The sequence below is a fragment of the Pholis gunnellus genome (genome assembly GCF_910591455.1).
Source record: "Pholis gunnellus genome assembly, chromosome: 20".
Taxonomy (NCBI): domain Eukaryota; kingdom Metazoa; phylum Chordata; class Actinopteri; order Perciformes; family Pholidae; genus Pholis; species Pholis gunnellus.
In genome coordinates this window covers 14,723,083-14,750,582 of record NC_136547.1, presented here as the reverse complement: position 1 = coordinate 14,750,582, position 27,500 = coordinate 14,723,083, and the positions used below count along the sequence as shown (strand labels likewise).

The window sequence follows — 27,500 nt, the reverse complement described above, 5'->3', positions numbered from 1 at the left end:
ATAAAAGGCATCGATTGAGAGTGATATGGTGCTTACTCACCAATTCTCCCGGACGTAAGAGTGCACTCACTGAATGCTGAAACTGTGCAAATGCAGAGCTGAGAGATCAAACTAAAAAACAAAATGCAAGTCACTTCCCTAAGCGCTGGGTAGCTCCAGGTTTTTGAAGTTCAGAGATGAGAAATGTCACACTGTAGCTCTGCTCCTGCACTGTTGCATATTGCTACAACATCATGTTTGTTTCACAGGGATTCATTAGATGCAGCATTAAAGTTCCCAAAACAAGTTTTCGTAAAATGCTCTGGGGAGAAGAGCTGCAGTGCTGTCAGAGGCTTTCTGCTAGCTCCCAGTCAGAGAGTTGATCCCCGACACGTGAATTAATTTGTTTCCTAAAGCCTAATAGTGTTTTTCCCCGTGCTCTTGGCGGGGGGGGGGGGGGGGGGGGGGTGTGACAAGATGACAGGAAAGCGAAGTGGGTGTGTGTCTGTGTTTGTGTGTGTCTTTCTTTGTGCGTGTGTGTGTGCCTGGGAAGAGGGTAACAGTGTGTGATGATATGCTAGTGTAAAACATGAGAAGACCTCCTTTGAATCCTGTCATGACCAATCAGGCATTTAAGGATTTAGAGAACAGAGATTACTGTCTGTGCGAGGGTGTTTGTGTGTGTGTGTGTGTGTGTGTGTGTGTGTGTGTGTGTGTGTGTGTATTAGTCGGTCTGTGCGCGTGTCAGAGAAAAGAGAGAGGCAAAGAAAGGGAGAGAGCACGGCTTTGTGTCTATTTGTTCTTGTGCATGACATGTGACTTTTTCTCTTCCTCTTCTGTCTCTTCTGTCTCCTCTGTTCTTTCTTTTCACTCATCTGTACTTTCAGTCCTCATCTTCTTTGTATTCTTTATTCTCTCCTCCTTGTGTTCCCCTTTTCCCCTCACTCTTCTCACATCTGCCTTATTTTTCCTTGTCTTCTCTCATCTCCTTTCGCTTTTTTCTACGATTCACTGCTTCCTCTTCTTGCTTCGCTTTGTGCTACTGTCCAGCTAAAATATTTTCTTTTCTCTCTTCAGCTTTTTTCTTCTTCTCGACTGCCTCTTTCCTTCATCTCCTTTACCGATTCCTCTCTACCATTTCCTCTGAATCTACCCTTCCACCTCCTCCTTTGCCTTTTTTTCTACTCTCCCAGTTGCCCCTCTCCTGTTTTCTTTTTCCTTTTCTGAACTTCTCCCCCTCTCTCCCTATCCTCCAAGCGAGTGAAAAATGCATGAAGCCAGCCATAATTGCATAGTGCATTTCCATTGTATCCATATTTACACACTGCTCAGGGGACCCCACAGTATTATTATTATACACTCTCATTCTTCTGCTTTTCTGCCCTGGAGGGTCACATGGAGCCGATGTGCACATGTACATATACATGGACACGCACGCACACATTCGTAGATACCTGTAGAGGTTTGCATGCTTGCACAAATTCCCTTTCCAAAACTTCTTCACACACTGACATAAAATACACACACATAAAGAGTCCCTGACCTGGAGTGGACAGTTTTGTGTGTGTGTGTGTGTGTGTGTGTGTGTGTGTGTGTGTGTGTGTGTGTGTGTGTGTGTGTGTGTGTGTGTGTGTGTGTGTGTGTGTGTGTGTGTGTGTGTGTGTGTGTGTGTGTGTGTGTGTGTGTGTGTGTGTGTGTGTGTTGCTGAGGCTCTGGGCAGCAAATCAGAATCTCTGTGTGCGAGCGTGCGTGCGTGCGTGCGTGCGTGCGTGCGTGCGTGCGTGCGTGCGTGCGTGCGTGCGTGCGTGCGTGTGTGTGTGTGTGTGTGCGTGCGTGTGTGTGTGTGTTGCTGAGGCTCTGGGCAGCAAATCAGAATCTCTCTTCTGTTTTTTTTCAGCAGGGCAGAGAAGGCTAAGACAGGTTACACAAAGGCCCCACATAGTAAAGACGATGTACAAACGATGAACAAACTAAAATCCCAACTTTTACCCATTAACGGATTATTTAAAGTTTGACGTCCTGCCTTTTCTTCAGGCTTATAGTTTTATGTCCGAATCAGGCGGCAACCTCTGTATGCTTTAGGGCAGGGCTCCCTTGTTATTATTCAAAATAATACCCAGCAGCATTGATCTTGGCAGAACAATGCAGCTGCATCAGCAGACGGAGTGAGAAGCAGGCTATTTGAAAACTTCACAAGCTCTTCGCCTGGTTAACGCAGAACAATTGGTAAAATGGGTCTCCCCAGACTTCCAAAGCTTGAAACAATATCAGTGCACAGCAGAATAGAGGACAAAATTGTGGTGTAGCTGAATGGAAGCAAGGTTTAGCCTGAACGCCAGCACCAGTCAGAGAACTTCCCTATTTTCTAGTAATAAGTCTTGTATTGAATTGAAGTAATGTAGCTTGAAATATTTATTGTTCTGTGTCCGGCGGGAGACGATGGGTGACATGAAGCTTTAAAATAAGATGCATAAATGTGTTCACTTAGTATCCTTCACTCGTAAGAGGCGTAGTTCTACATTTTCTCCGCTGCCGCGCTGGGAAGGCGAACATGTCAAGAAATACTCCATGGCATTTACACACACACGTACACGAACACACACAACCCAAGGCTCATTGCTTTCCCTGGAACCATTTTCTTTAATTTCACGCACACCGTGCCTTTTTTTTTTCAACCGTTACTGACGTAGTACCTTGTGCTATGCTTGCACATACACACACACACACCTAAACGCAAACAAGAGCATAACACGAGTATTGAAAAAATAATGCCTCATCTTCTCAACACTTGATTACATGAATCAATAAGCCTCCTGGAATGGCTGGAATATGCCATTAGGTCTGTTAATGTACTGGCAAACAATGTATTGTTTGGTTTCAGATGCCGGAGCACAGCAATTTAACACCCACTTTACTACATCTCCTGAACACAGGCATATTTATGTGTGTGCTTTTTCTTCTCTCTCGCCATTTAATATGTTTGCCCTGTTGTGTCTCATCATGTGTGAGTTTATGTGCGGCTCCCTGTGGCTTTATTTTGATGGAAAGGGATTTTATGCGTGGCCGGGGGTATTGTTTTCGAGTCGCTCATACGTCCATCCGTCTTGTGAAGGTGATACCTCAGCAATGTCTTCAGATTTTGCACAAACATCCTGATTAGATTTTGATGGTCAAAGGTCACTGTGACCTCGCATCTGTTCCATTCTCATGAACGCGATATCTCTAGAATTTGACTGTGACCTCACAAAACACGTTTTTTTTGGACATGACTCAAGAATTAAACTGCAAATTGTGACAATTTCTCACAAATCTCTATAACATGAAATGATGAGGTGATGACATTTTGGACAGACATGGACGTAATCTGCAACTTCATTGGTAGGCGGAGACATACAACCGTGGGGCGATAATTGTTCTTTCTTTCTTCCTTTTTCATTCTTCCCTGTTTTGTATGCATAGATTCATCTATAATATGATAATTCTAGTGTTAGCGTCGACACATTGACAAGCGTTTATCGTATTTGTTTGTGTTCACATGTGTGTTAATATGATTTTCTTATTGGCTTCTCTCCTCTATCCCAGATGTTGGGGGTTTCTTTGAGGCAGGAACATTGGTCAAGTACAACTTCATGCCCGAAGCAGTTGCAGGAGCCAGCAGGGACTCAAAGATCCTGACGCACCAGCTGACGCCACATGAAGTGAATCTAACAAAGGAGGAAGTGGCCTTCAGTTTCAGCACCTCCAACGCTCCAGCTATTCTGATGTATGTCAGCTCCAAGACACAGGATTATTTGGCTGTGGTGTTAAGGCAGAATGGTAAGCTGCGCACACGCACACACACACACATGCAATATGTGGTGGCGCACCACTGAGAAGTCTGCACAGAGTAATGCTTGTTAGTGCTACAAAGTACATTTTTAAAGGCTTTCCTTGCAGCACAGTTTAGAAAGTTCTATAATCTCCAAAAATCCTCTCCAGTCAGCGGCCTCCCACTGAGCAGCTGACAGGCAGCGAAGTGCTTTGATTAAATAAAGTATTAAAGAAATTGGCACTGCCATCTAGCGTTTCACAAATCAATGTGCACAACCACAAAAATAGAACTACAAAATACTCACACTGCCTAGGGCTGCTGCTATAGATTCTTGGGCCCCCCTGCACAGGGCCTAAAATAGTCAATATCTATAATCCCAGTCGCAGTCAAGCTGTGGGCCCTCTGAGTCATTCAGGGTTTCACCCTCTATTCATCACCCTCACATTTTGGCCTTAAATCCAGTTCTTTCAGAGTATTTGTGTAGGAAAACAAGTAGATAATGAACAAGATTAATTAAAAAAGAAGTCTTCAGTGTCATCAATTAGCAATACACTAACTACTTATGGGTTTTTCAGCAATCATGATTTATGCAGCCAGTCCTTGAGAACTATTTAGAAAATTCAATGTATTCATTCAAAGCATCAGAGCTTCGAAGTCAGTTTTTTCCCCCAGGCAGTTAGACAATTGAACAGCAAGCACTTTGAATAACTCACAGGGATTTATTATTGTAGGATTTCTTCTTCTTCTTGTCTTTTATGCATTCTTATTATATACAGTTTTAAGGGCTTACAGGGCAAGTGCATTCCATTGCATTTGCATGTACGATTGTACTTTTTAATGTATGTATATGACAATAAACTAAAACTTGAACTTCAGGTATTTATTGATGAGAGCTCGCGCTTAAACCATTGCAGAGAAGTGGGAAAGAAGAGATGTGAGGTTTCATATAACCAGACCAGGTTTCAAACCACTGGCCTGTATGTCTCCAGGTTCACTACAGGTCCGGTATTACCTGGGAGGCCTGAGGGAGCCATTTTCCATAGATGTGGACCAGCGTAACCTGGCCAACGGACAGCCACATAGCATTAACATGTCCCGTGTCGACAGAAGCATCACGATCCAGGTACAGACCACACACACACACACACATCTGACCACTCTCAAACACATATTTTAGGCTTTTAGTTGATGCTCTGAAGTCAAAAGACTCACGCTTCAATTTCAAGATCCTAATTACAAGCAAAGAAGGAGAGCATGGAGAGCATCCAACACGCACATACACGACGCCCAGACACTATTAGCATTAAGTCAAATGGGAGAGCAGTGCCCTGTTCTTTTTTCTGCTGTGATGAAAGTGCTTGTCCTCTGCCACTGTTAATCCACTTCCACTAGACAGCCTAAGTATAGCAACAGAGAGAATGCATCGATCTGTGTGTGTTGTATGACTGCACACTGTTGTGTTGTTGGTGCTGCATATGTTTCGTGTATTTGCCGTGCGTGGACGCGTGTGTATGAGACACAGCAAGAGAGACTGGCCGTGTTTGTGCTTGTGCATGACAATGTGTTTGCGCACACACATTTGTGTGTATGGTCGTGTGCGGGTGTTTTTTTTTTTTTGTTGGCTCTTGCGTTTTGTGCAGCTAAACAGCTTAGTGCGGATCAATACAGCCAAGCTTCAGTCAGTAGCTGTCAAGGATGGAGTGAGAATTCAGCTAAACTATTACAGACATTGTTCCGTGCTAAAATGCTCCAATTTGGCTGCAGACTGCAGTTTAAGGGGGACTCAATGGATGGCAGCGGCTTGTAAAACCTAGTTACTGGTTTCATCCAGATCAGGATAAATGTGTAGTTGCATGGTTTGCTTTTTCTTATTTGAGAACCAAAAGGGAAAATGATAAAAGCTTGAATTCTTGAATTGAAAAGCTACATTACAGTTTGTGTATGCATGGCCTCCTGTAGAATGTGTAAATTGAATACCTTGTTTTCACATCATGTACATTATTGCTTGCAAGTGGCATACATTCTAGGATTTACATAGTTCAGCCATTTCATACAGTATGCATCCCTAAACATCCAGAGTAACTCAATCATATGCTCACTATCTACCCCCTAGTGGCCAGAGGGAGGCATTGCGTTAACCCGAGCCATTGACTCATCTCCTGTCCGCAAAATTAGGGTGCAGACAACTGTGTGGAGAGCATCATGTCCATCATTTTGTATAACCTTGCTCTTACTGATATTTCAGCTATTTGCTTTCATTCTGGCCTGTTTATTCTCTTTGGATTAAATGATCATGCTGAGAGAATCTGCTCCATCGTCTTATCCATGGTATCCTCATGGATTACTTTCCATCCATGAGGCACTTGACCTAGGTCTGCATCACCTCTATTTCATAACAATAACAATAGACCAAAGATGTAATTTGACAAAGCAACCAACCACTGCATTAATAACATTAGAACAAATGAAGTATGAACAAGGAGAATGACAATACTGTGTGAATCGACATATTTGTAGGATGTTTCATTTATTCTTTTAGAACATAGAAGTAAATTAATGAAATATAATATTTGACAAATGAGATTCAAATGTAAACATAATGATGTTTATGTAATCTCAATTAGGTTTTTATTTTCAAAGGAAAGGTTTGTCTCTTGCATTATACTGACACAGGATAGAATATAGCTGAGTCCATAAAACGCGTAGTAGACGGTGAATATGTAATTAGTTGTGTTCTTTCTAATTGGCTATCGTGTCAAGATGTCACCGTCTCTTTTGATAAACACAAATGTAGCTCCTTCACTGTTGCACACATTAAGGTGTTGGCCAGAATGAATCACAGTACATTTGACAACCAATAACCATTACATCTCCTCTTCTGCATAAGTCTGTATCCCTTTCTGTATCTCATTGCATGTAGATCACCTACATTCACACACTACAATGAAAAACTGTGGCAGTAAGAAAATTGAAAACTGAAACATCCATTGGAAATCGTCCTCATTTTCTGAGCAAATCACATCCTGCAGCTGCTGATCACCCCAGTGGGAGCACTTCAACACAACACAACCCCTTTTTACTGGCGCGGAGAGAGATTGGAGCAACAGAGCACTTATTTGCTTATTACAAACACATACATGCGTGCACACGCTGTGTGCTCCACTGGTTGATCGTTGCCTGGTTGAGTTGAGATATTGATGTTCAGCCCAGTGTTCAGTGTGTGACTGAAATATTAACTATCAATTGCATATCCCCAGTTTACCACTCCCCATGTGCTCAGGCTGTAGGCTACTCTAATAACAATACATTGAATGTTGTTCTCCTTAATTGATAGGTTCACCACCTAAACATTAGCATGGGAACTGTGGGGGTCAGATGTAGAGAGGAAATAGATTACGTTTATAGATAAGGCTTGAAAAGTAGAGCCAGAAGGTGTGCTAACGAAGATAACTTTGATGAGTAAAACTTTCATGTTGCCTTACTGCCTCTGGGCTCTTTTCAAGGTAACATGCCCTTAATATCCATGGGTAAACAGATGTGGACATGCATACCAACAGACAGTCCGGTCAACTCAATGCGAAGACTTGCCATACTTCCAAATTCATAATTATTCAGTATAATTCATCTGTCCACTACACTTCTCTCCTTCTACCTCACCATTCCTCCTACCTTCTGCCTTCCCACATCCTTGAGGGCTTTTAGCTATAGTTAATTTATCTTTGGCCAGAAACCATGACTGTAGCTCACACTCACATTGATGAGTTGCGAGGAACAGGACATAGTTCTGCTCAGGAGGAGAGCAACAACAAAAACACTGAACAACACTAAGGTACTATCACAAGATAGTATATAGTTTAAAGTTTGGGATGAAATGTTTGCTTATGCAAAACATGTAAGATATTTTGTATTTTGTGTTCATGTTTTTGCTTTTGTATATGTAGGTTTTCCACAAAGAGGACCTTAGTTTCAGAAATTGTGTTTTAGCAATTGCAAAAAACTAAATTAAATTCTTAAATATAGCAATATAGAGAAAATATGTTAATTATCAAACCGTATTTTTCCCAAAGCAGATGCCACGATTCACCAATGAAACAATAAACTGTAGATCAACTATACTCTGTATCTGTTGAGACCTGGCATTAACATGCGTGACAATGTGTTCCGATCACAAGTGGACAGCTCTAAATACGTCAGTTCACACCTAACATTAGAATGTGTCTCGAGTGACCACTTGAGATCGGCTCTCACCTCTCCGCTCTATATGCAAATAAAAACGTGCGTCAGGAGTTTGAGTTTTCATTCAAACCAAATTATGACTGGTGTGTTAATTGCTTGTCAAATTAATCAGAGCACAAAAGGCCCGATCTCAGGAGGGGCAAGGAGCTTTATTTCTGGGGCCCAGGATACAGTCCTGTGGACACTGGACAAGACCACCTCTGGTCTGAGCGATCGGATGTGTCCTCAATGGGGTTTTGGGTGCATTCACACCTGTACTTTAAGCTGTCCACCAGTGATCGGATTACTCAAGACGCATGTTAATGTCAGGTCTGAACAGGGCCTTAGATGTGTAAAGAGGCAGCTGTTTGCTAACAAATGGACTGTATCAACTTAGAATGTGAAAATATGTCAGTGTTGTTTCCAGCAAGTTCTTTGAAATGCCATCCATCAACAGCATTTACAGTCAATCAAAATGAGTCCTATGCTGAAATGTTGTAATTTAATCTTTAAACTGAATTATCGTTGGCTGAAACGTAGACGTGCTAATTACTGAGTTTGAAATTAGATCACAAATTATTGCATAATGCATTAACGGCTAAAATGCCAATTTTGTTATAGCAAGCCACAAGCATTTGAAATTTAACCAACTCATTATTATTTTTGCTCACATGCTCGTCAGAGGCCTTGCTACAGCTGCTTTGATCTGAGATACAACAGCATGAGTGAGAGGCAGAGATTTGAGTCAGATGCAATAAGAGCCAGTTATGCTGGTGGGCTCGCCAGTGGATCAAATTCAATTTCCAGGGTAAAAGAGTGAGTGGAGTTGTTTACCTGAGGCTGCAAAGGTCTCACTTCTGTGCAATCAGGGCTTCAAATCTTAAAGGCATTTAGGCAAGCAACTGTTTAGTTTCAAGACACGGCAGAGAACAAGTGGGAAGACAAGTGGGAGTGTGGTAATTGGAATCTGAGAGAAAAGGGAGCAGAGGAGAAATGGAGACCAAAAGAAAAAGGACTACAGCGTCTGAGAGAGAGAGGAGGGGGCTGAGAAGAGTACGATTTTGTTTTTAGATAAAGAAAGTAGACCCACAAAAATAAAATAACAAACTTTGATGCATTAAGGTTATCTCGCCCCATCACAGCCCTGAGGCTTATTTCCGGGGCGTGGATTTGCATGTGCACACAAATACCTGCTGAAATGTACACACAGGCATACAGCATGCAGTGCAGGAAGCAAGTGTTTGGGTTTTCAAGCAGTTTGTGAGGTCTCGTCAGGTTAGCTCGCTATCAAAGGCATATCAAGGCAGGATCAAAATAAGTTCCCAACTCTGGCTTTCGCTTTCTTTCAAACTCTCACACACTGTGAAGGCTTAGAGATGAAAGTGAGGAGTCCCTTCAGGCAACAAACATCTCATCTCCTCCTCTCCTCTCCTCTCCTCTCCTCTCCTCTAATTGTTGTTGCAGTGGTTGATATTAGTGGTGTGGGTGGCTGGCTCTGTAAAGGGAAAATACATTAATTCAGTTCACTTATTAATGAGGTCAAACTATCATTGAAGTGAAAGAAAAAGGGCCTTTATTTGCACTTATCCTCTCTAAAGTTGAATCTGTGATATCTTTTTTTTGTCCCTCAGATATGATTAAGGAAACAGAGCTGCCATGAAAGTTCTCAGTGTACTGTAAATTAGTTTGACAATATACAGCAGATTGGCTAAATTAGATTCCTTTTGAGAAACATAGTTAGGGAAAAAGATTTCACCCATTGTTAATTTTCTCTTTGTCTAACGCCTGATTACATTGCTTATGTAAGCCTTATGTAACCTAAGAGGCACCAACAGCGCTTAAAGGAGAAAATTGTGTTGCCCAAATGGTGCAGCGTAAAAGGAAAGGATCCCAATAATTGCGCTTGTAATTGACAAAGTTTGGTAAAATTAGGTTTCTTCCCCGGCTGTCTTCCTCTGTGGACCTTTTTGTGGGGTTCTGAGACTCAGACCGCCCTCCCAGACTGTGCAGCCAATTTGTTTTCTCAGATAAAAGTAAATAAGCTGAACACAATTTAATTGTTCCCCATTATCCCACCCTCCAGTCACCGTGGAAAACAAAACCCACACAATGCTCCACTGAGACCGGGCTTTTGGAAAGAATCAAATTAGAATATGGTGTGTGTGTGTGTGTGTGTGTGTGTGTGTGTGTGTGTGTGTGTGTGTGTGTGTGTGTGTGTGTGTGTGTGTGTGTGTGTGTGTGTGTGTGTGTGTGTGTGTGTGTGTGTGTGTGTGTGTGTGTGTGTGTGTGTGTGTGTGTGTGCAGGAAGAGAAAGAGGGAGCAAAAGTACCGGAGAGGTAGAGGGAATTCTCTGTATGGGAGGATTCTACTGATTTAAACCTGTAAACAAGAGCAACTACACACACACACACACATAAATCTCAACCCTTTAGTGACAGTCCGGCTCAGCTCCCTGCTTGCAGGCTACGACAGCTATTCAGCACATCAATGAAACAAATTTCCAATAAAGCACACAGTAACAAAAGTCATTGTTTTCAATCAACCTCCCCTCTCCCGGCTTGGGCCGCTGGTGTGCATTCTGCTTGACGGGTGTGTGCTGAGATACAGTTCTCCTGTGAGCAGACAGAAGGAAGATCTTTTATTTCTGGAACACACACAGAAACCAATTTGTGGGGTTGAAATTATTCTCATCAATAGCGCCGGCTGCAGCCTTCAAGCTAATTAGAAACTTCAGTGAAACTGCAATAACAAGTTATTTATGTTGCAGTGATATTAAAGTCGTGTATTCCCTCCCTTCATCACCCTCTCTGCTCTCACATCTCCACTGACGCTCTTCTGTGTAAACACGCTGCTTCTCCTCGCTCTTTTTTAAGTTCCCGGGAAAGGCTTTGAACCCACCGCAGACTTTAGAAATTGCATATTGTTAATTAATGTCTTCTCGAGTCCTGGTGAAGAGTTGTTTGTGTTGCAGGATCATTATTGAAGATCGCTTCTGAGTTTGCGTTTAGCAATGACTAGATTGAATAAACAAATAGGAAAAAAAACGTTCCGGCTAAAGGGTTTTCTTTATTAATCTGGTCTAGAGGGACTTATGAGCAACCATGATAGTATGAAGTGAGATATTGACACCACTCGAGGATTTATAGAGAGAGATCAGAGAGGGATGATAACACTTGTAGCACCGGTGGATTGATACATTTTCTTATTCTGATAAGATACTTTTTTCAACTGAAATCCTCTATTTATTTATTGAGTATTTCCTTGCAACCATCTGGATACAACTTGTGTTCCACTTTTTGTTTTTAAGTATTAAAGAACATGTATATTGTCACTCACATGCCAAATTATGGCTTTTCTGAGCAGCATAACTTAGCGTCTTGAAAACTGCTTGGCTGGCCAAGACATATAAGGGAAAGGGAGGTAAAGGGAGTAAGACAGACTTTGGATGAAAATGTGATAACGGACATCTTTCACTCCTAGTTTCTGGTGATGCTATTGAGTGCTGGTTGTCTACTGTCTGGTTTTGTTAGTTATGTTACTGGGTCATATGAATTATATGAATTATTAACTGAAAATGTTTAACCACAAGAGGGAGCTATTGAGCCTTTGGCTGTGCTGTGTTGTAGCTTTACAGTGCCTGGAAGTAATGAATTACCATCTCTTCCTCATCATCTTGTTTAATGTGCTGATGCAGGTCTTGGGCTGGGTGTCTTGTTAAAAGTCTGTGATCAGTAGTTGTATACCCAGACTCCCTTTTAAAACTAATATATCATCTCTTGCTCCCTCTCTCCCACTGTTTCAGTTGGATCATTACCCTCCGGTCAGCTACACTCTGCCAGACGCCTCCGACACACAGTTCAACCTGGTAAAGACGCTGTTCTTGGGCAAAGTCTTTGGTGAGTATGTCAGCTCGTATTTAACCATTTTCACACTGTGCACTGTGCTTTTACCACACTTACTGTGATGATATTACTTTATCCTCAACTCCAATCACAACCAAACTCAAACTATTTCTTCAGGAGCTTTTTGCAGCGTTATGGAGCTCAACTTTCTAATCTTCCTGGTAATAAATTCAATTGTGGATTACTGAAAAGTCAGATCGACGCTATTGATGCTGGAAAAAACTAATTTCAGGAAAATAAAGCATCCATTCAGTTATTCAAATGTATATAATGTATGTGGATTGACCTTGCTGTAATCCACAACTGGAGTTTATCCAATTGGGTTAAACTCCATAAAAACAACCACAGTCGTGTCGTGTGAGGCAAGTTGACATCTCTTCTGTCCAAAAGTGAAAAGACTGACACAGTGTTGTTGTTTTTCAGCTGTTGTCATGTCTAGGTATATTTTGATCCGCTTGTGCTGTATGTATTTATGAACTCTATTCTATTCTATTTCTGTAAATTCATACACATTTAAACCATTTCAATTTACATACGGGTTCTTAAAGCACTAGTATACACATGAATGAGCAATAATAAATAATTAAGGAAGAAGATAAATGAATATGCTCCAAAGAAAAGAGGCTGTAATTACTCATCTGTCCACTAGATGATGCCAGAGGACTACATGGGGGATATTGGTGCAGTACATGATCTCAGTTGCATGCACGCACAACATTTGTGGCTGATAAGGTTATGAAGTCTGTCTGGTTAAAACCACCCTGATATCACATTGCCTAGCATTAGACTGTTCGTAATTCCCTCAGGGCTTGACCAGTTTAGATAACAGAACATATTAATCCCCCCAGTCACTGCTATTTTGACACATTACTTGTAGGAAACTCTTAACACTGCAGTGCTGAAGCTGATTAGAATGGGATTCATAATCTTTTACATCAGTGTATCTTTTCCCACTGACTTGACTCAGTTCAATTACTCATAATGTTCTTCTGATGGAAGATTGTATCTCATTATTTGCATCCCGCTGCAGGCTGCTCCAGTCTATTCTGTCCTGTTCTTCTGCTCTCTTCCCTTCCTTCCACTATGTCTCTTTTGTCCTCTACCGAGAAAGTCGGTGAGGTTGAAGTAATGGCTGACTTCACTTACCAGCCAGAACTATCGACTGCTGCACACACCACCAGAACCCCTGGGAATACAACACTGTGCACGTGCGCACACACACACACACACACATGAACAGGCACATGCACACACAGAACACAGCCATCCATCTTAACCCAACTAACACAGCACAGATGCTTTGAGGACGTGCAGGACAAAGTCACAGCACATGCCGAAACAGCCTTACACTTTACACATCAATAGATGTTACTATAAGTCTCCCGTAAACATCACAAAATAATACATACAGAGAGATCTGAGGAGGTAAATTGGATCGAGAAAGAAAACAAAAGGATGACGAGAACATTGGGATGAGAAAGACGGAGAGAGAAAGAAAACAGAACAAAAGCAGGCGTTTGATTTAGCACATCTCATCAGATCTGTTCCACTTCAGTGTTGGGACCACAAAGACAAGAGAGGCTGTCAGACAGCTGGGCTATCAGATTCTCTATTTCTGGGACACAGAGACTCTGTGTTTGGTACAGCACACACACACACACACACACACACACACACACACACACACACACTGATCACAGCGACGTCTCCTCTATCACCTCACAATCTGCTGATTGTGGGACGGGATTAGCTGGCTCGAATAATGATGGTAGGAATAAAGCGAGGTAGACATTAAAGAATAGAGAGATACGCAGAAAGAAATGTATAAACCATTATTAATATACAGTAAACATGTGTTTTTTCTATGAACTAACTCCTTAGTTAACTCTGTACTTGGTACCACAAATTCACATTAAAACCGTACTTGTCTATCTACATCTGCTCAAAAGGATGCCATTGATTAGGGCCCCAATATTCAATAGCCATCGTTCCCTCACTAACTGAATCTTAATGGAATATTTTCGTGATTTGCTACTAATTTAGCCTACCTTTCACTATCGCTTGTATTGTTTCTTCCACATTAGACACTTTTTTCCGAAGCAGTTCCTTCATTTTCCCAGTCGTCTACCTGAGTCTCCCTCAGACGATCTCTTTGAGCATCTCTTTCCATCACATAAGACACTTTCAACTGAGTTGACCCAAAAATATCACACCAAAACTGTGCCATGGATATGGATCTATAGTGTTAGATATAAGACCTGACAATGCTTAGTGTGAGAGCTGAAACAATTAATTGATTGGTCAATCTATAGAAAATGAATGACTGTTTTGATAATGAATTAGTTGTTTTAAGTAAAAAAAAATGCTAAACATGCCATACTTCTAGTTTCTCCAGTGTGTTCATTTGTTGCTTTTTCTGTTTTATATTGTTGGAAACTGAATATTTTTTACATTCTATTGAACATGCACTTAATCAAATAATTGGGAAAATAATTGTTGCATCCCTGATATACCTGCATCGCACTGCAGGCTCCATGCAGGCACAGTCTCACATTCAAAGTTTTGTATATAACTGACAAAAGAAAGGCACGTTTGAATGTCACCGACCAACTACAACAAAACCAATGTCAATTTAATTGCGTTTGTTTGTTGTAGCTGTCGGAGTAAAAATCTCAGGTCCAGGGTCATGAGCTCTAATGTGTTTGTTGCCAGGGGTAATTTTGCTAAAGTGGTATTGATCATGAAGCACAGGGGTGATTCAGCACATGCAGCATACAGCATATGCTACTGAAACTGCTGCAGGCTGGTGTTTAATGTAGCCCTATGCAGTGTGCAAAGGTAAATATACATCAGCGCTTAACAGTATATTTACAAATGCAGGGTTAGGATGGAGGTGGGCATGTCTTTCAGCATGCATCCGTGTGTGTGTGTGCGTGTGTTGGTGGATGGGTTGCTGTATTGCGTATAGGTCTGTCCTCCCTGGGTCTCTCCATAGATTTGGGGACATGAGTCACACACCAGAGCAGCAGGCACACTCCCAACCCAGTCCTCATTGCCACAAATCCTGTGTGTGAGCGTGTCTATCGAAGGGAATAAATTCAGGGCCGAAGGCAGAGACAGAGCAAGAAAGATAGTGGCACTGTGAAAGTGCTGTTAGAGACAGATGATTGTAGCCCTCAGGGTTGCTTGTAAAGGACATGTACATCAGTACCACACTGAAATTGGGATTTTTCTCCTATTTTATTTTTGTATGCCGCTGGCCTCTCTTGTTCTGTTAACTCTGCCCACACTCATTTAACACGTTGCAGCCAGTGGGTGCTGCCAATTATTTTACACAGGCTTTAAGTCATGCCGACATTTACAGGTGTAATGGCTTTATTCTGAGACATGTTAAGGCATAATGGCTATTATTTGTATTCAGAATTTTTTTCCAATTTTTCCCTTTTTCACGTGCTTTTATTGTGCTTTTCATGCACCTTTTCTTTCACCTAAAAACATACATTGACCCTCAAGGAATAATCGGAACCATTTTCAGCAGGGCAGGATGTGAACCAACTGCCTTTTTTGTGCCTTATTAGTGGTATTAACTGCAAGTGCCCTGTATAACCCTGTTTTAACAATCATAACTCTCAACCATGTGCCTGTACAAGTGACGTCTTGCCAACACCTTAAACAATGAATATCACCACTGTATATGTAGATCTGTCCACTGAACAAGGTATCCTTCTCTGCTCATCCTTCTATCAATAGGCCAGATCATAATACGGTCAACTTTGTCACATGACAAATCAGGCTCAATGGATATTTGTCCAAAATGAAATTATATATATATATATATATATATATGTGTGTCTGTGTGTTTTGAGTGTATACTAATTTAAATCAACATTGTTCTCATTGGTGAAAGGTGGTTATATTCCCTCAAATAAACTAATTTGTTTATATATATGTGTATATAAAATGTAAGTACTCTTACATATTTATACATACACCTTCAAGAGCATACTGTCATACAGAGACTTTATGAACATGAGCACGTTTGAATATATAAAGTGGATGGTCCACACATAGTAAAGGACTTATTTGCAGTTTTTTCCTATTTGACCTAGTTAGTTTTTAAAAAAAGTTCAGCAGGACAGCACTCCAATTAAACGGCAAATTAATTTACAGACCTTCAGCAGATGCCACTTCATAAGTTGATGAGGGTGTTTGATTGAAACATCAATACATTCATAAATCATTTCATTGGGCTGTTGATAAGTTTGGGGGTTTCTTTTTTTTGAGGAGTCAGCTCGCACATTGTAGAATTGATTCTTTATCAAGTACAAATCACTTGTACTTTACTCAACGCTGAATGGTTACCAAAGCATGCCATGATGAAGTACTATCAGTTTCCTCCCTTCCAGGCAGCCACTGGTTCAATGCCTTTGTGTTGTGACCTTTGGGCAGAGCCACCGGACGTCCCGACTCTGATTAAAGCGCTGATGAACCCTGATTTTGGATGAGGCTGATACCACAGAGTACTTCTATCTCCTACCTATCTCCAGGCTATATAATCGCTGTAATCTCAGTACGGATTTTACATTGAGGTGGACGTACCTGTGCGTGGCCACTGCTTTCTATGAGTGTGCGTGTGTCAGGGAGGATAGCATGATGTCATCCTCCCTGACTATCACCACTAGTTGTACTTAATACTGGTGAGTCCTGATCCATGGTAGTATGGCTCCAGGATCCAGGTTTTCTCCAGCTGCTGTGTCGGAGTGGGGGTGGGACTGCACTGCAGTGAGCGAGAGAGAGAGAGAGCGACACACAGAGAGAGAGAGAGAGACACAGAGAGAGAGAGAGACAGACAGAGAGAGAGAGAGAGAGAGACAGAGAGAGGGACATCATTGTGGTACCGTGTCAAGAGATCCACATAGCACATTGAGGAAGAACGAGCCCCAGAAGAGAAGAGGAAGCTGTTTTTGCCTCACATACTGTGTGCAGATACTGACACAAACTGCAGATAGGTAACTATAGTTAAATGCATCTGTGTGTGTGTGTGTGTGTGTGTGTGTGTGTGTGTGTGTGTGTGTGTGTGTGTGTGTGTGTGTGTGTGTGTGTATATATACCTGTATATCTTCATGTGTGTGTGTCCTTGCATTATGCATGAGTGTGCCAAGGTCTGAGTAATCCATCGTTGCTGTTACACTAAATGTGTATTAAATTTGCTGCTAAACAAGATTGACATTATGCCAAATGTGTGATGCTTTATCATTTCAAAGGGAATCCACCCCTGAAGTAATTGGATTGCAGGCAAATTGAACAGAACCCTGGTGTGTCTGTCTTGAGTCAAAAGGAAAAATGAGTTGTATAATCATTATTTTACCGCTTGTTGCCGCGTCTCTGTTATGTCTGTGTTTCTTGGCTTGCCGTCTGTACAACCTGACATCCTATTGGAGGAGGAAGCTAGAGCTGGCATTGACGAATACACCTGTGTTTGTTTGCATGTGTGTGCTCAGTAGGGCGTTGCAACCACCAGGTGTGTTTTACATGTCTAAAACTAACACTTCATACATACTACTTCAGCTCTTATCTCCCTCCTTGTTCATCCGTTCCTCTTCACCTCCTTAATTCATCACTCTGTTTCTCCACACCCCTCACCTGCTATCTTTACTTACTGTCTGTATTCACTGCAGTTTGTCACCATGTCGTTTTAGTGACATTCATACCAACAGTTTAGAGAGGAAGAAGAAAAGTTGTGGTCAGTTTGTGGTTTTTGACTTGAGTATCAAACTAAGTATAAAAATATATGTACACCAAGAAAAAGGAAGCATTACACAAATAGATTTGAAGAGATTATAAGAGCATTGACTACATGTCTGTTTTTATCTATTCACATCTGTAGGTCACTATTTCTCACTCGTTTTTTTTTTTTTTAAAGCTAATTTTTTCTTCTTTTTCTCTTTCATAGATTCATTTCTACAGCTTTCTCTCTTTTTTAATTTCTATCTCTCTCTCTTTCTCTCTCTCTTTTTTGAATTTGCCTCTCTTTCTTTCTCTCTCTCTCTCTCTCTTTCTTTCTCTCTCTCTCTCGCTCTCTCGCTCTCTCTCTCTCTCTCTCTCTCGCTCTCTCGCTCTCTCTCTCTCTCTCTGCTGCGACTGTGTTCGTGCGTGTGCATTACCACATGTTAAATATTAGTTTTGGTTTTACAGAGGGTGTGGTGGGTGGATTCACATTGATATTCCTTTGATATGTCTCAAATGCATCATACTTTCATTAACCCCCCCCCTTCTTTTTCTGTCTCTCACCTCTACATCAGCTTCCATTTGTAGCCATGGCAACTGTGTTTGATCTCCTCTACCCTGCCCCTCCATTTGAGCGCCCCTTCTTGTCACCCCATTTATTTCCCACTCTATTTTTTCACACACTTACCCACGCACACACACACACACACACCCACTAGAGACACTCATGTCTGTCTTTCCCCCTTCTCCTCCTCCTCCCATGGCTTTCACCTTTCCCATCACTACCAGCCCTTTTTGGGGAGGCAGCCACACCCTCCCTCTCTGCTAGTTCTGCAGGTCTTGCCATCTTCCCGTCTTTATTTCGTCCAGCTCCAGCGCCCCCCCCCCCCCCCCCCCCCCCCCCCCCCCAAAAAAAAACACAAAAATACACCACAATCCATTGTCCACACTCCAGCCCTGTCGTCACAGCTTTATGTGCTGCCTCACCTTTTGAATTATTCATGTGCCACCCTGGTGACACACAATCAGAAGGTGCAATCCTCTGAGCAACATGCTGACCCTGTTGCTGTTGTGATGGTGTCAGCGCGTGTGTGTTTGGCGGTGGATGTGTGAGGAGTCCCATATGGCACGTGGTATGACAATAGTTGTAATCATATGTGATGGTGCATTTCATTATTTCAATCTGAAGCCAAACGGATTAGTCTCTGCTCTATTCTAATCATGATTAGTGTGGAGCTGTAGGTTTGAGTGTGTACTAGTTTTATTGATCAGTCTGGAAAACCCCATTAGAAGACTTCCAGGGTAAGGGATTACAAGCCTTGAGATCAGTGTGTGGTGACTGGCTCTGAAAAGTTATTACTTGTAATGTATAGTGTTGAGAAATGGGGATAGACAAAAAACTCGAGGAAGGTGTAAAATACTGTATAAAGCTCTGTCGGCAAGAACGTAACATGGAAAGGTTATAATCGCAATGATGTCTTTGAGACTGCATTAGAGAAGTGTTGGTCATTTTATAAGCCACTGTTTGCGGTTTGATTTTATTTAAATAGCTATTCATGTTACTTCTTTTCTTCCTGTAGAATATTTCATAGAGCTGAATCAACACCAGAACTGTCAACAATCACAACTCCACAGTGTTTCTGCAGGGCTAATATAGTGGATTGTAATAGACATGTAATTGTGTTCACCTCTTGTTCCTCCATTAGTACTAGATGGATAGGATGCCATAAAAACCAACGAAGCCTCTTATCAGTGACAACGCAGCCCCCGGTTCATCATGTGTGATGTTTATGGGCAACATTATGTTACGTAAAATGAAAACATGCTGCTTTCTAAGGAACAACTGCTCGTGAAATCACTGGCCACAAAAAAAACAGAAACAAGGGAAGCTGTTCGCCTATTTACTCACCGGCATTGTATGCTAAGCAGCCTGTTATACTCCTCCCAACAGAGAGCCTATTAGTATTCACGCGCCGGCCTCTGCAGTGATCAACACATGTTCAGGCATACGGGAGAGAGAGGACTTGTATTCATATTCATATTCTGTATTTGTTATCAGTATTCTGCTCACTGTGCACTTCTTTCCCTACTGTGTCTGTGTCTCTCCGCTTATTCTGCACACCCCTACGCATGTACTGTATATGCAAATTCATACGCACGCTCACGTACACGCCATCCACACCGTTTTTCAAGGTGTGAAGTGAATGATAGCAGAAACGTTCGTCTCTGGTCCTGCAGAAAAATGGCTGACCGTATCAGACAGGAGATGCTAAGCCACAGTGCAGAGCACGCTTCACGTGCCAGCAGCATTAGTACCAAATCGAAGAAATGAAATGAAAACTAAACTGTAGAGCCTGTGTCAAATGATTGTTTCAGCACACAGATAAAGTATACAGTGAATATGCACACAATGCAAGTGTCTGAAGGAGGTCTGGTCAGATGATGAATACGTAGAAGACTCAGATGGTGCTGAGCTCTATTCCTGGCAGCACAATCAATAGTGTACAAACACACACACGCTAATACACACACACACTTGTATTAGACCCACCAAAATGGAATAAAGAGAGAAAATTACATTATATGCCATATCCAGATACTCAGAACCCCATCAACTGACATGTCAATAAATAAACACACACACACACACACACACAGACAGACAGACAGACAGACAGACAGACACACAGACAGCAGTACTCCTGTTAGTCACCCCTTGTTCATATTTTGCTGCAGCATTGTCTAAACAGCAGTTCCCTCTGGGTGTGGCTCAGTCGTGTAGCAGCAGAGCAGTCGCGCATGTTAACACTAAAACCCAGCTCCGTCTGCACACAGGGTTCATGTGAAGGAATAAGCAATTTTGCGGCTCTGCGAGAAGTGCTAAAGACAGTTTGGCTGTTTTGAAATCAGTCCAGGTTTGTGCTGGAGTGGAGCGTGTCTGAGGATGTTTGTTTTTATGCAGCGTCTAAGTCTTAACTGAACTGTAGGTGTTGGAGAGATTCTTTTTATCATTTTGTTTGCTGCCTGCGGTTTCTCTTCTCTTTTATATTCTCCGCAGTTATGTTTGTGTGCGCTGTGCGTGTGTGCCTGTGTGCCAACAACAACAACAGCCAACAAGAATCTTCTTTTGTATTTATTCAAAGATATAAGAAGCATTTTTGCTGATTGATATGACCGTTAATGTGAGCCTACATTAGACAAGCACTGAATGATGCTGAGTGGTTTCAACACTTACATTGTCTTAATGATTGCCCCGTGGATCATATCAGCTCTGAGAAAACTAACAAATCCCCCAGTCAACACTTCTCACCTCCAGATAACAGACAATGTTTGTCAATACTGGAAAATATGCAACCTATTCAACCTACAAACAGCCCATATAATCCCCAGATTGAGCAAGGATAAAGCACTGGCTGGACTGAGCTCAGCGGGCCAGCTGCTCAGTGTGTGTGAAGTCGTTTTCTTTGAAAACTAAAGAGAGATGAAAGTTAAAGGAGAGAGAGAGAGAAACAGACTGTGCCACAGATCTAAAAGTGCACAAATTGCTGCATTTGAACAGGCACATATGAATTTGCCTGGAAAACCTCAACAAGTACCATCTATGAAATAACATTTTCAAAGGCTAATCTTATTTTCCTCTCTGTGTGCCGTGGAGACTGAAACTGGCACTGATGCTTTCTGCTTAAGATACATATGAATCCACATCCGTTGCTACTAAGGCATCCTGTAAATAGGAGAATGAATTTAGAGACAGAGAGAGACAGACTGTAAGAGTGAAGGGGGTGTTAATTCATTATTCATCCTCTTAATTCAACAATAGAGGTGAATGTCAGTGTATGTTCCCCCTCCGCTTTTTCCCTCCTCCTCCTCCTCCTCATCTCTCTTCCCTCTCTTCCCTCCTCATTTGTGCAGATTCATATCCAAGTGTTGGTTTACTGGTTCTGTGCATCAGCAAAATTTCTGCCAACCAGAAGTTGAGATTGGATGAACACAGGACTTATAGCATTCAGAGAAAGTGTGCTGTGTGTGTGTGTGTGTGTGTGTGTTCATCCTTTTGTGTGTTTTGGAAAATCAATGCTGATGCTGTCTCCTTAAAAGTTGCTGTGGTCAGTGCTTGAGATGCCTGGTTTCTCCTTGCTCTCTCTCCGTCTCCCCACCGTCTCTCTATATCAATCAAATGTATGGGCATGGTCCCACATAACTTAACATCACATTTGACATTGACATTTTTTTTTTATCTGTGTCTCTGTGCAGAAACTGGACACATAGACCCAGTCCTCATCGAGCGTTACAACACCCCAGGCTTTATCGGGTGTCTTTCGCGGGTACAGTTCAACGGCGTCGCCCCCCTCAAGACTGCACTGAGAACCATTGCACAGGCCCAGGCCACACTGACATCCGGTCAGCCCGACAGACAACCTGCAGCCGCCTCACCGGTATCTTACCAGGGCAAACTGTTGGAGTCCAACTGTGGGTCGTCACCTCTCACGATCCCACCAATGTCTGCTGCGACAGATCCCTGGCATCTGGACAACACAGGTCAGGATTACACCAAACACCCATAACATGCTGCTGTCCATTTCAAATTCAGTCATAACTTCCGACAGAAACAACGGTCACTTGACGTCTGCAAACGAAATGTGTTGCAGTTCTGCTTTGAATCACCTCAAGGTGGCACATTTAGTGACGTAAAGATGCACATGTGCACACACGAGCTCAGCAATTGGTCTCTCATGCTTCCGTACTCCAGCTGTACCTCGAAGTTGGACATGTACACACATGTCCGACACTTCTGCGGCTAAGGTTGCTTTCCACACCAGTGTTTAGTATTTCAGAGTGTCAACAATCTGGATGCGGTCCTATTCCTCAGGCTTGGTGCCAACTGTGCCTTTGGAAACGTTGAGATATCAGAGATCGATCCAGTCCATTGATCTGGACTCCAGGTCCAAACTCACAGTCAGCTGTCCACCAATCCTTCCTGTGGAAGGATTGGTGTTTGTCTTTCTTTACAATTTCTATAGATAGTTCTAATCCATTATTCATCCAGCCCTCCCTCAATCCGTCATGACCATTGTCTGGATTCTCATTGATTTTTTTAAAAGTTTTCTTTTCATTTTTTTCAGCTCCCATCCTCCTCACTTCCGTTTTTTTTCTTTCACATTTTTATATTATTGGTTCTCTCTGCTCGCCTCTCCTCTCTACCCTTGTCTGTCAATTCTTGACATTATTACCGAACACATCCAAGCAGCTGACAGACTATAATGAGTGTGATTGCTCTCCTCCTCTCTGTTGCTTTCCGTTTTGACCTCTTTTTTCCACCTCAGCCTCCTCTTCTCCGTCTTACTCATGCGCTTTACTTCCCTGGAGAGCTATGCAGTCAGCAGCAGAAATAGCTGAAACAGCTCATTGCAGGGTGAAGCTGTTTGTGTGAGTGTATATGCAGGTTGCTGTTTTGCAATAAGGCTTGATTATACATGTCTGCAGCTCTATCCATGCTGTCACCCGTGTCCGTGCGTGTTCCTAAGTGGACGAATTAAAGAAATTGTTACTGTAGATCTCAACAATATCTTCGCTCTCCTTTTACTTCGTCCTTTTGACACCCACCATCTCCACCCTCCTGTGCTGCACTTCTATCCACTCAGGGAGAATCACGGCAATTAGGTAATTGTTGCTGACAGAGAATTCCGGCAGACAGGCAAAATTAGCAGCTGGTATTAACCTCTCTCTGTTATGAATCTTTAATAAAACACATGAAACAACGATACATTAAATAAACTGTTCTAGTCATCCCCTAAGGATACTTAGCACTGGTGTATCCATCCATTGGGCGGTCATATGTACGTATGTATGCAGTGATCCTGAAACCACTACAGTAGAAACTGTGCGCCATAGCTTTTTGCTTCAGGGTTTAAAAGCAAAACTTTGTTGTTATAATTCTGCACAATGATATAATTACATGTGATTTCTTTACTGCTAAAAAAAGACCAACGGTTGTTATTTTGAGTTGCTGCAAGCAGGACTGTGACATGTTGGTATTTTCTTGACCTTGAAATGCACTTCCACCATCTGTTTGTTATTTTCATGCTCACAAATTGGTCTAGTGAAGCTTATATTTAGTTATATTACTAGAAATAATGGAATTATTATTTTAGTCTCTTTATGTGGGAATGTACGGTTTGAATTTGTCCTTCTTCGTGCTCAGATGCAGAGTTCCCCTTCAATGAGGAGAGAGTGATTCCTGATGGCGTCAACAGAGACTCAGCCATCATTGGAGGTAAAGAATGTCATTTCTGAGAGCAGCCTTTTTCAGATTTGCATTTGAGATTAACTGAGCCTCAGGTGCCAAATTCAAATTTCAAGTTTGTCTAAAACTCCAAAACACTCAGTTTCCTATAATATTTGACAGATCCTCACATTTGAGAAGCTGAAACCAGGGGATGTTTGATCAGATGTATTTTCTGTCAATTGACCAATCAATTAATCAACTAATTGTTTCTGCTAGTAGCAGTGATTCAAAATGCAAATGATTTCCGCGTCCTCTGCAGGTATCATCGCGGTTGTGATCTTCACCATCTTATGTACGCTGGTGTTCCTGATCCGCTACATGTTCCGTCACAAAGGCACCTACCACACCAACGAGGCCAAGGGCAGCGGGGAGTCCACCGGAGAATCGGCGGACACGGCCATCATCGGCACCGACAACCCAGAAACCATCGACGAATCAAAGAAGGAGTGGTTCATCTAACGGCCAATGGCGGGACTTTGAGAGAGAAAGTCAGACCACCAGGTGCCACAGAGATGGAGGAGGTTGAATTCAATGACCAATCACAGGAAAGATGGAGGAAAGGAAATCCAGTAGGACAATAATCTCCCAGAGAGGGCGGGGATGTGGGAAAAGACGTGTACAGAAATATTTTTCGTTTATTTGTTTTGGTTTTTTATATATTCAGAGTATTAGAAAAAGAAGAGGGACAGTTATGCAGCGGAGCACTGCTCTAAGAGACTGTACATGTATATACTAACCGGCTTGTCCTTCTTTGTATCGTGCTTGGGAGTTTTCAGGAGTCCTTTGAATACTGTATATGACAAATAATTATACTTACTGGGTCGTGTGATAGCACAGATTTATTTCCAGTCTCTGTTGCATTTTGATTTTATTTTTTAACAAAAGTCTTATATCAAAAATGATCAAATCAACATGCCAAACCCTGTTTTTCTTTACTTATCGGGCTGTGACTGCACCAGTCTGTCAACACTCATATCCGTCGAATGACATGCCACTTATATTGTGGTAATATAGAGTTGAATATGGATGCCAAAACTTACTTTGTAAATATAATATTTTGTGTTTTTTTTTTCTTAAAAGATTTATTCAGAGTCCAGTACATAAATACAAATGAGAAATGTCGGATCTATATTACAATAATATCATATGTCCTTCCATTACATTATATACGTATTAAATATAGAGTTTTATGTTTAAATCTTATGACATTCGATTGTATGGGACATTCCTTTCTGAGGAAGAGCAGAGAGGGGTTTCCCAGAGAATGATGGGAAATCATGACACTCCATTGTCGGTTTAGCTCAGCATGGCAGCTTACTTTTAATTTTGAACGGGTCAAACCGTGAGCCTTTACTCATTCAGACTTCTTCAGCAGTCCGTTTGTTTCTTGCCAAACACTTGAGTCTTAGACTTTGAATTGAGGAATTCATTTAATTACATTAGACTGATGTGGGTTTGCAGCGCTTGCATGCATCTGTGCGTATATGTGTAGGTCAGATGGATAGTACTTTGTGTATTGGACAGAAGGGGTGCCATAATAAAACAATTAGGACAGTCACATGGATGAGATCAAACAACTTGCCTGACATTTAATGAGTTCTATTGATGCACTAAACTTCATGCATTAAGTGTTTGAAGCAGCATAAAATACAAAAAAATCTTTCAAACCTAATATTTGTTCAAGACCTGGGAAAGGTTAAGATGATAATTGGCTTTTTAATCCGTTGTGCCTCAAAGGTGTTGAGCCATTGCGCCTTGAATTTACTAGAATAACTTGCTGCTGCTGCATGAATTGTCATTAATCAGAGTTTTCGGGTGTCTTTATGTTTCCTGATATGAGTGGTGCTCAATCAAAGCTTGATTTTGAATTCAGAATACTTGGGTGGAAATATCCAGCAAATTTCTCTCAAGTCGTAAACAAGTCTGACTTTTTCGAAGCATAGCTGTGTGGGTCCTTATGACACATAGGAGAGCTGCACGCTACATACAATACACAAGGAGTTTACACCTCCCCTCTGTGACGCACATACACACGCAAACATGCATGTCTGACAGAGCATGAGTTAAGGTCGTTCGTTCAATTACAAGAGCAACGAGTTCAGAATGAGGAGGCTGCTGCTTTGTCAACAATGAATTGACCTTCACTCTAACAGTGCCACTGTTGTCCAACATACAAGATTTACGATGTATATTTTTTAACCATGTTGTTTCCCCTGTCATCGTTGTGTGTGTGTTTACCTTACCGTAGCATTTACAGAACAATGTGTTACAGTTTAAACCAGCCGCCAACTTTGTTATTTCGTTGTGAATTAGCTTCCTCTACGTCTGTTTGTTCAAATTGCTGCCATGACACCCCGTTACGTGAATGGTGTTGTACATCGTCGTCGCCTCATGGTTGAGTGCTAACTGTACATCACTTTATCAGAGACATTAGGACAGCTGGTGAACTCAGCCTGCCTTCTAACGCGGCCTCAAAGACTTTCTACGTCCACACATCACATCCATGAAGGCCAAACTGTTACTTTCCTTTTTTTTAATAATTATATTACTCAGACTATACATAAACACACACACACACACACACACACGCCCTTGATATGTGGTTTGAACATAACGATGATAATGGATTATCAGCTCCGACAGACATAACCCATGTTTTGCTTTCAGTTCTAAGTTCATTAAAGAGTGTTTGATCTTTAATATCAGTCGTTTTCTATGCATCACTTTCATGTTGACATATAGATATCTTCAGCCAGCGTTATGAAGCATACATTACACAAGACATTCATTGGACATCTTGGACCTTATACCATGTAATAATCACATCATCAGGCCTTTGAATTTGACTCTTGACCTCCAGCTTCATGTAAACCAGGGTGAAGTGAGAGAAAGAAAGACACTGAGTCAGATGGAATGAATCACAACTACACATAGTATCTAATGAATCCCTTCATAAAGCAGTTTTAGTTCAACTGACGCAATGTCAGCTCTTTGCTCTATCTACACCATGCAGGGAGAAATGACAATATTTATGTCTGGTCTGTCTGAGACTGCTCATAAGCTGCCCCCTTGTGGCCAGAGGGTGCAGCTTCTTTCAGACATGATTTAAGAAAAAACTGCATTCAGTGAAAGGCAATACTTATACTTATCCCTAAGAGTAATTAGTAACTCAGTAGATAAGAGAAGAAAGAAAAAACACTGTTAATCTCCAAACTAAGAACAATCAAATGCTGTATGTTGACAGACTAGGCTGTATGGAATTAGTATAAATAAATACAAATATTTTAAAAGAAAAATAGTAATTAAGCTGCACAAAAGCACAACAATGATCAATGAGGAACTGTTTAATCTCTGTAGCCTTCAGATTTAATTACTGTGATGTGCTCTCAATGTGATATCCTTAGTCACACAAATTAGCCTTCAGTGATCTTTGAACAGAGCGTGAAGCATATCTACAATGAGACTTCAAACACTGTTGAATTCCAGGTCTTCAACTGCTGCCTTCAGCGCTGCAATCCTTGGCAGAGTCGGGACGTGGAACATGGCGCCTACATTACCCACAATGCAACTCGATCAACCC

At 41.7% G+C, this 27,500-nt stretch overlaps 1 protein-coding gene across 1 annotated transcript in view; it reads left to right on the top strand.

Moving 5' to 3' along the window:
- The window catches only part of cntnap2a (contactin associated protein 2a), a gene marked incomplete at its 5' end in the record, with an annotated part of 287,105 nt that extends 260,491 nt beyond the window's left edge, over positions 1-26,614 (top strand). The window contains 6 exons of the mRNA XM_079181068.1: positions 3,562-3,795; positions 4,780-4,913; positions 11,808-11,901; positions 21,889-22,173; positions 23,837-23,908; positions 24,180-26,614. Of these exons, the coding sequence (XP_079037194.1) occupies positions 3,562-3,795; positions 4,780-4,913; positions 11,808-11,901; positions 21,889-22,173; positions 23,837-23,908; positions 24,180-24,379 (1,019 nt within the window). The 3' untranslated portion in view covers positions 24,380-26,614. The remainder of the gene's footprint in view (positions 1-3,561; positions 3,796-4,779; positions 4,914-11,807; positions 11,902-21,888; positions 22,174-23,836; positions 23,909-24,179) is intronic.
- Between the last annotated feature and the right edge of the window lie 886 nt (positions 26,615-27,500).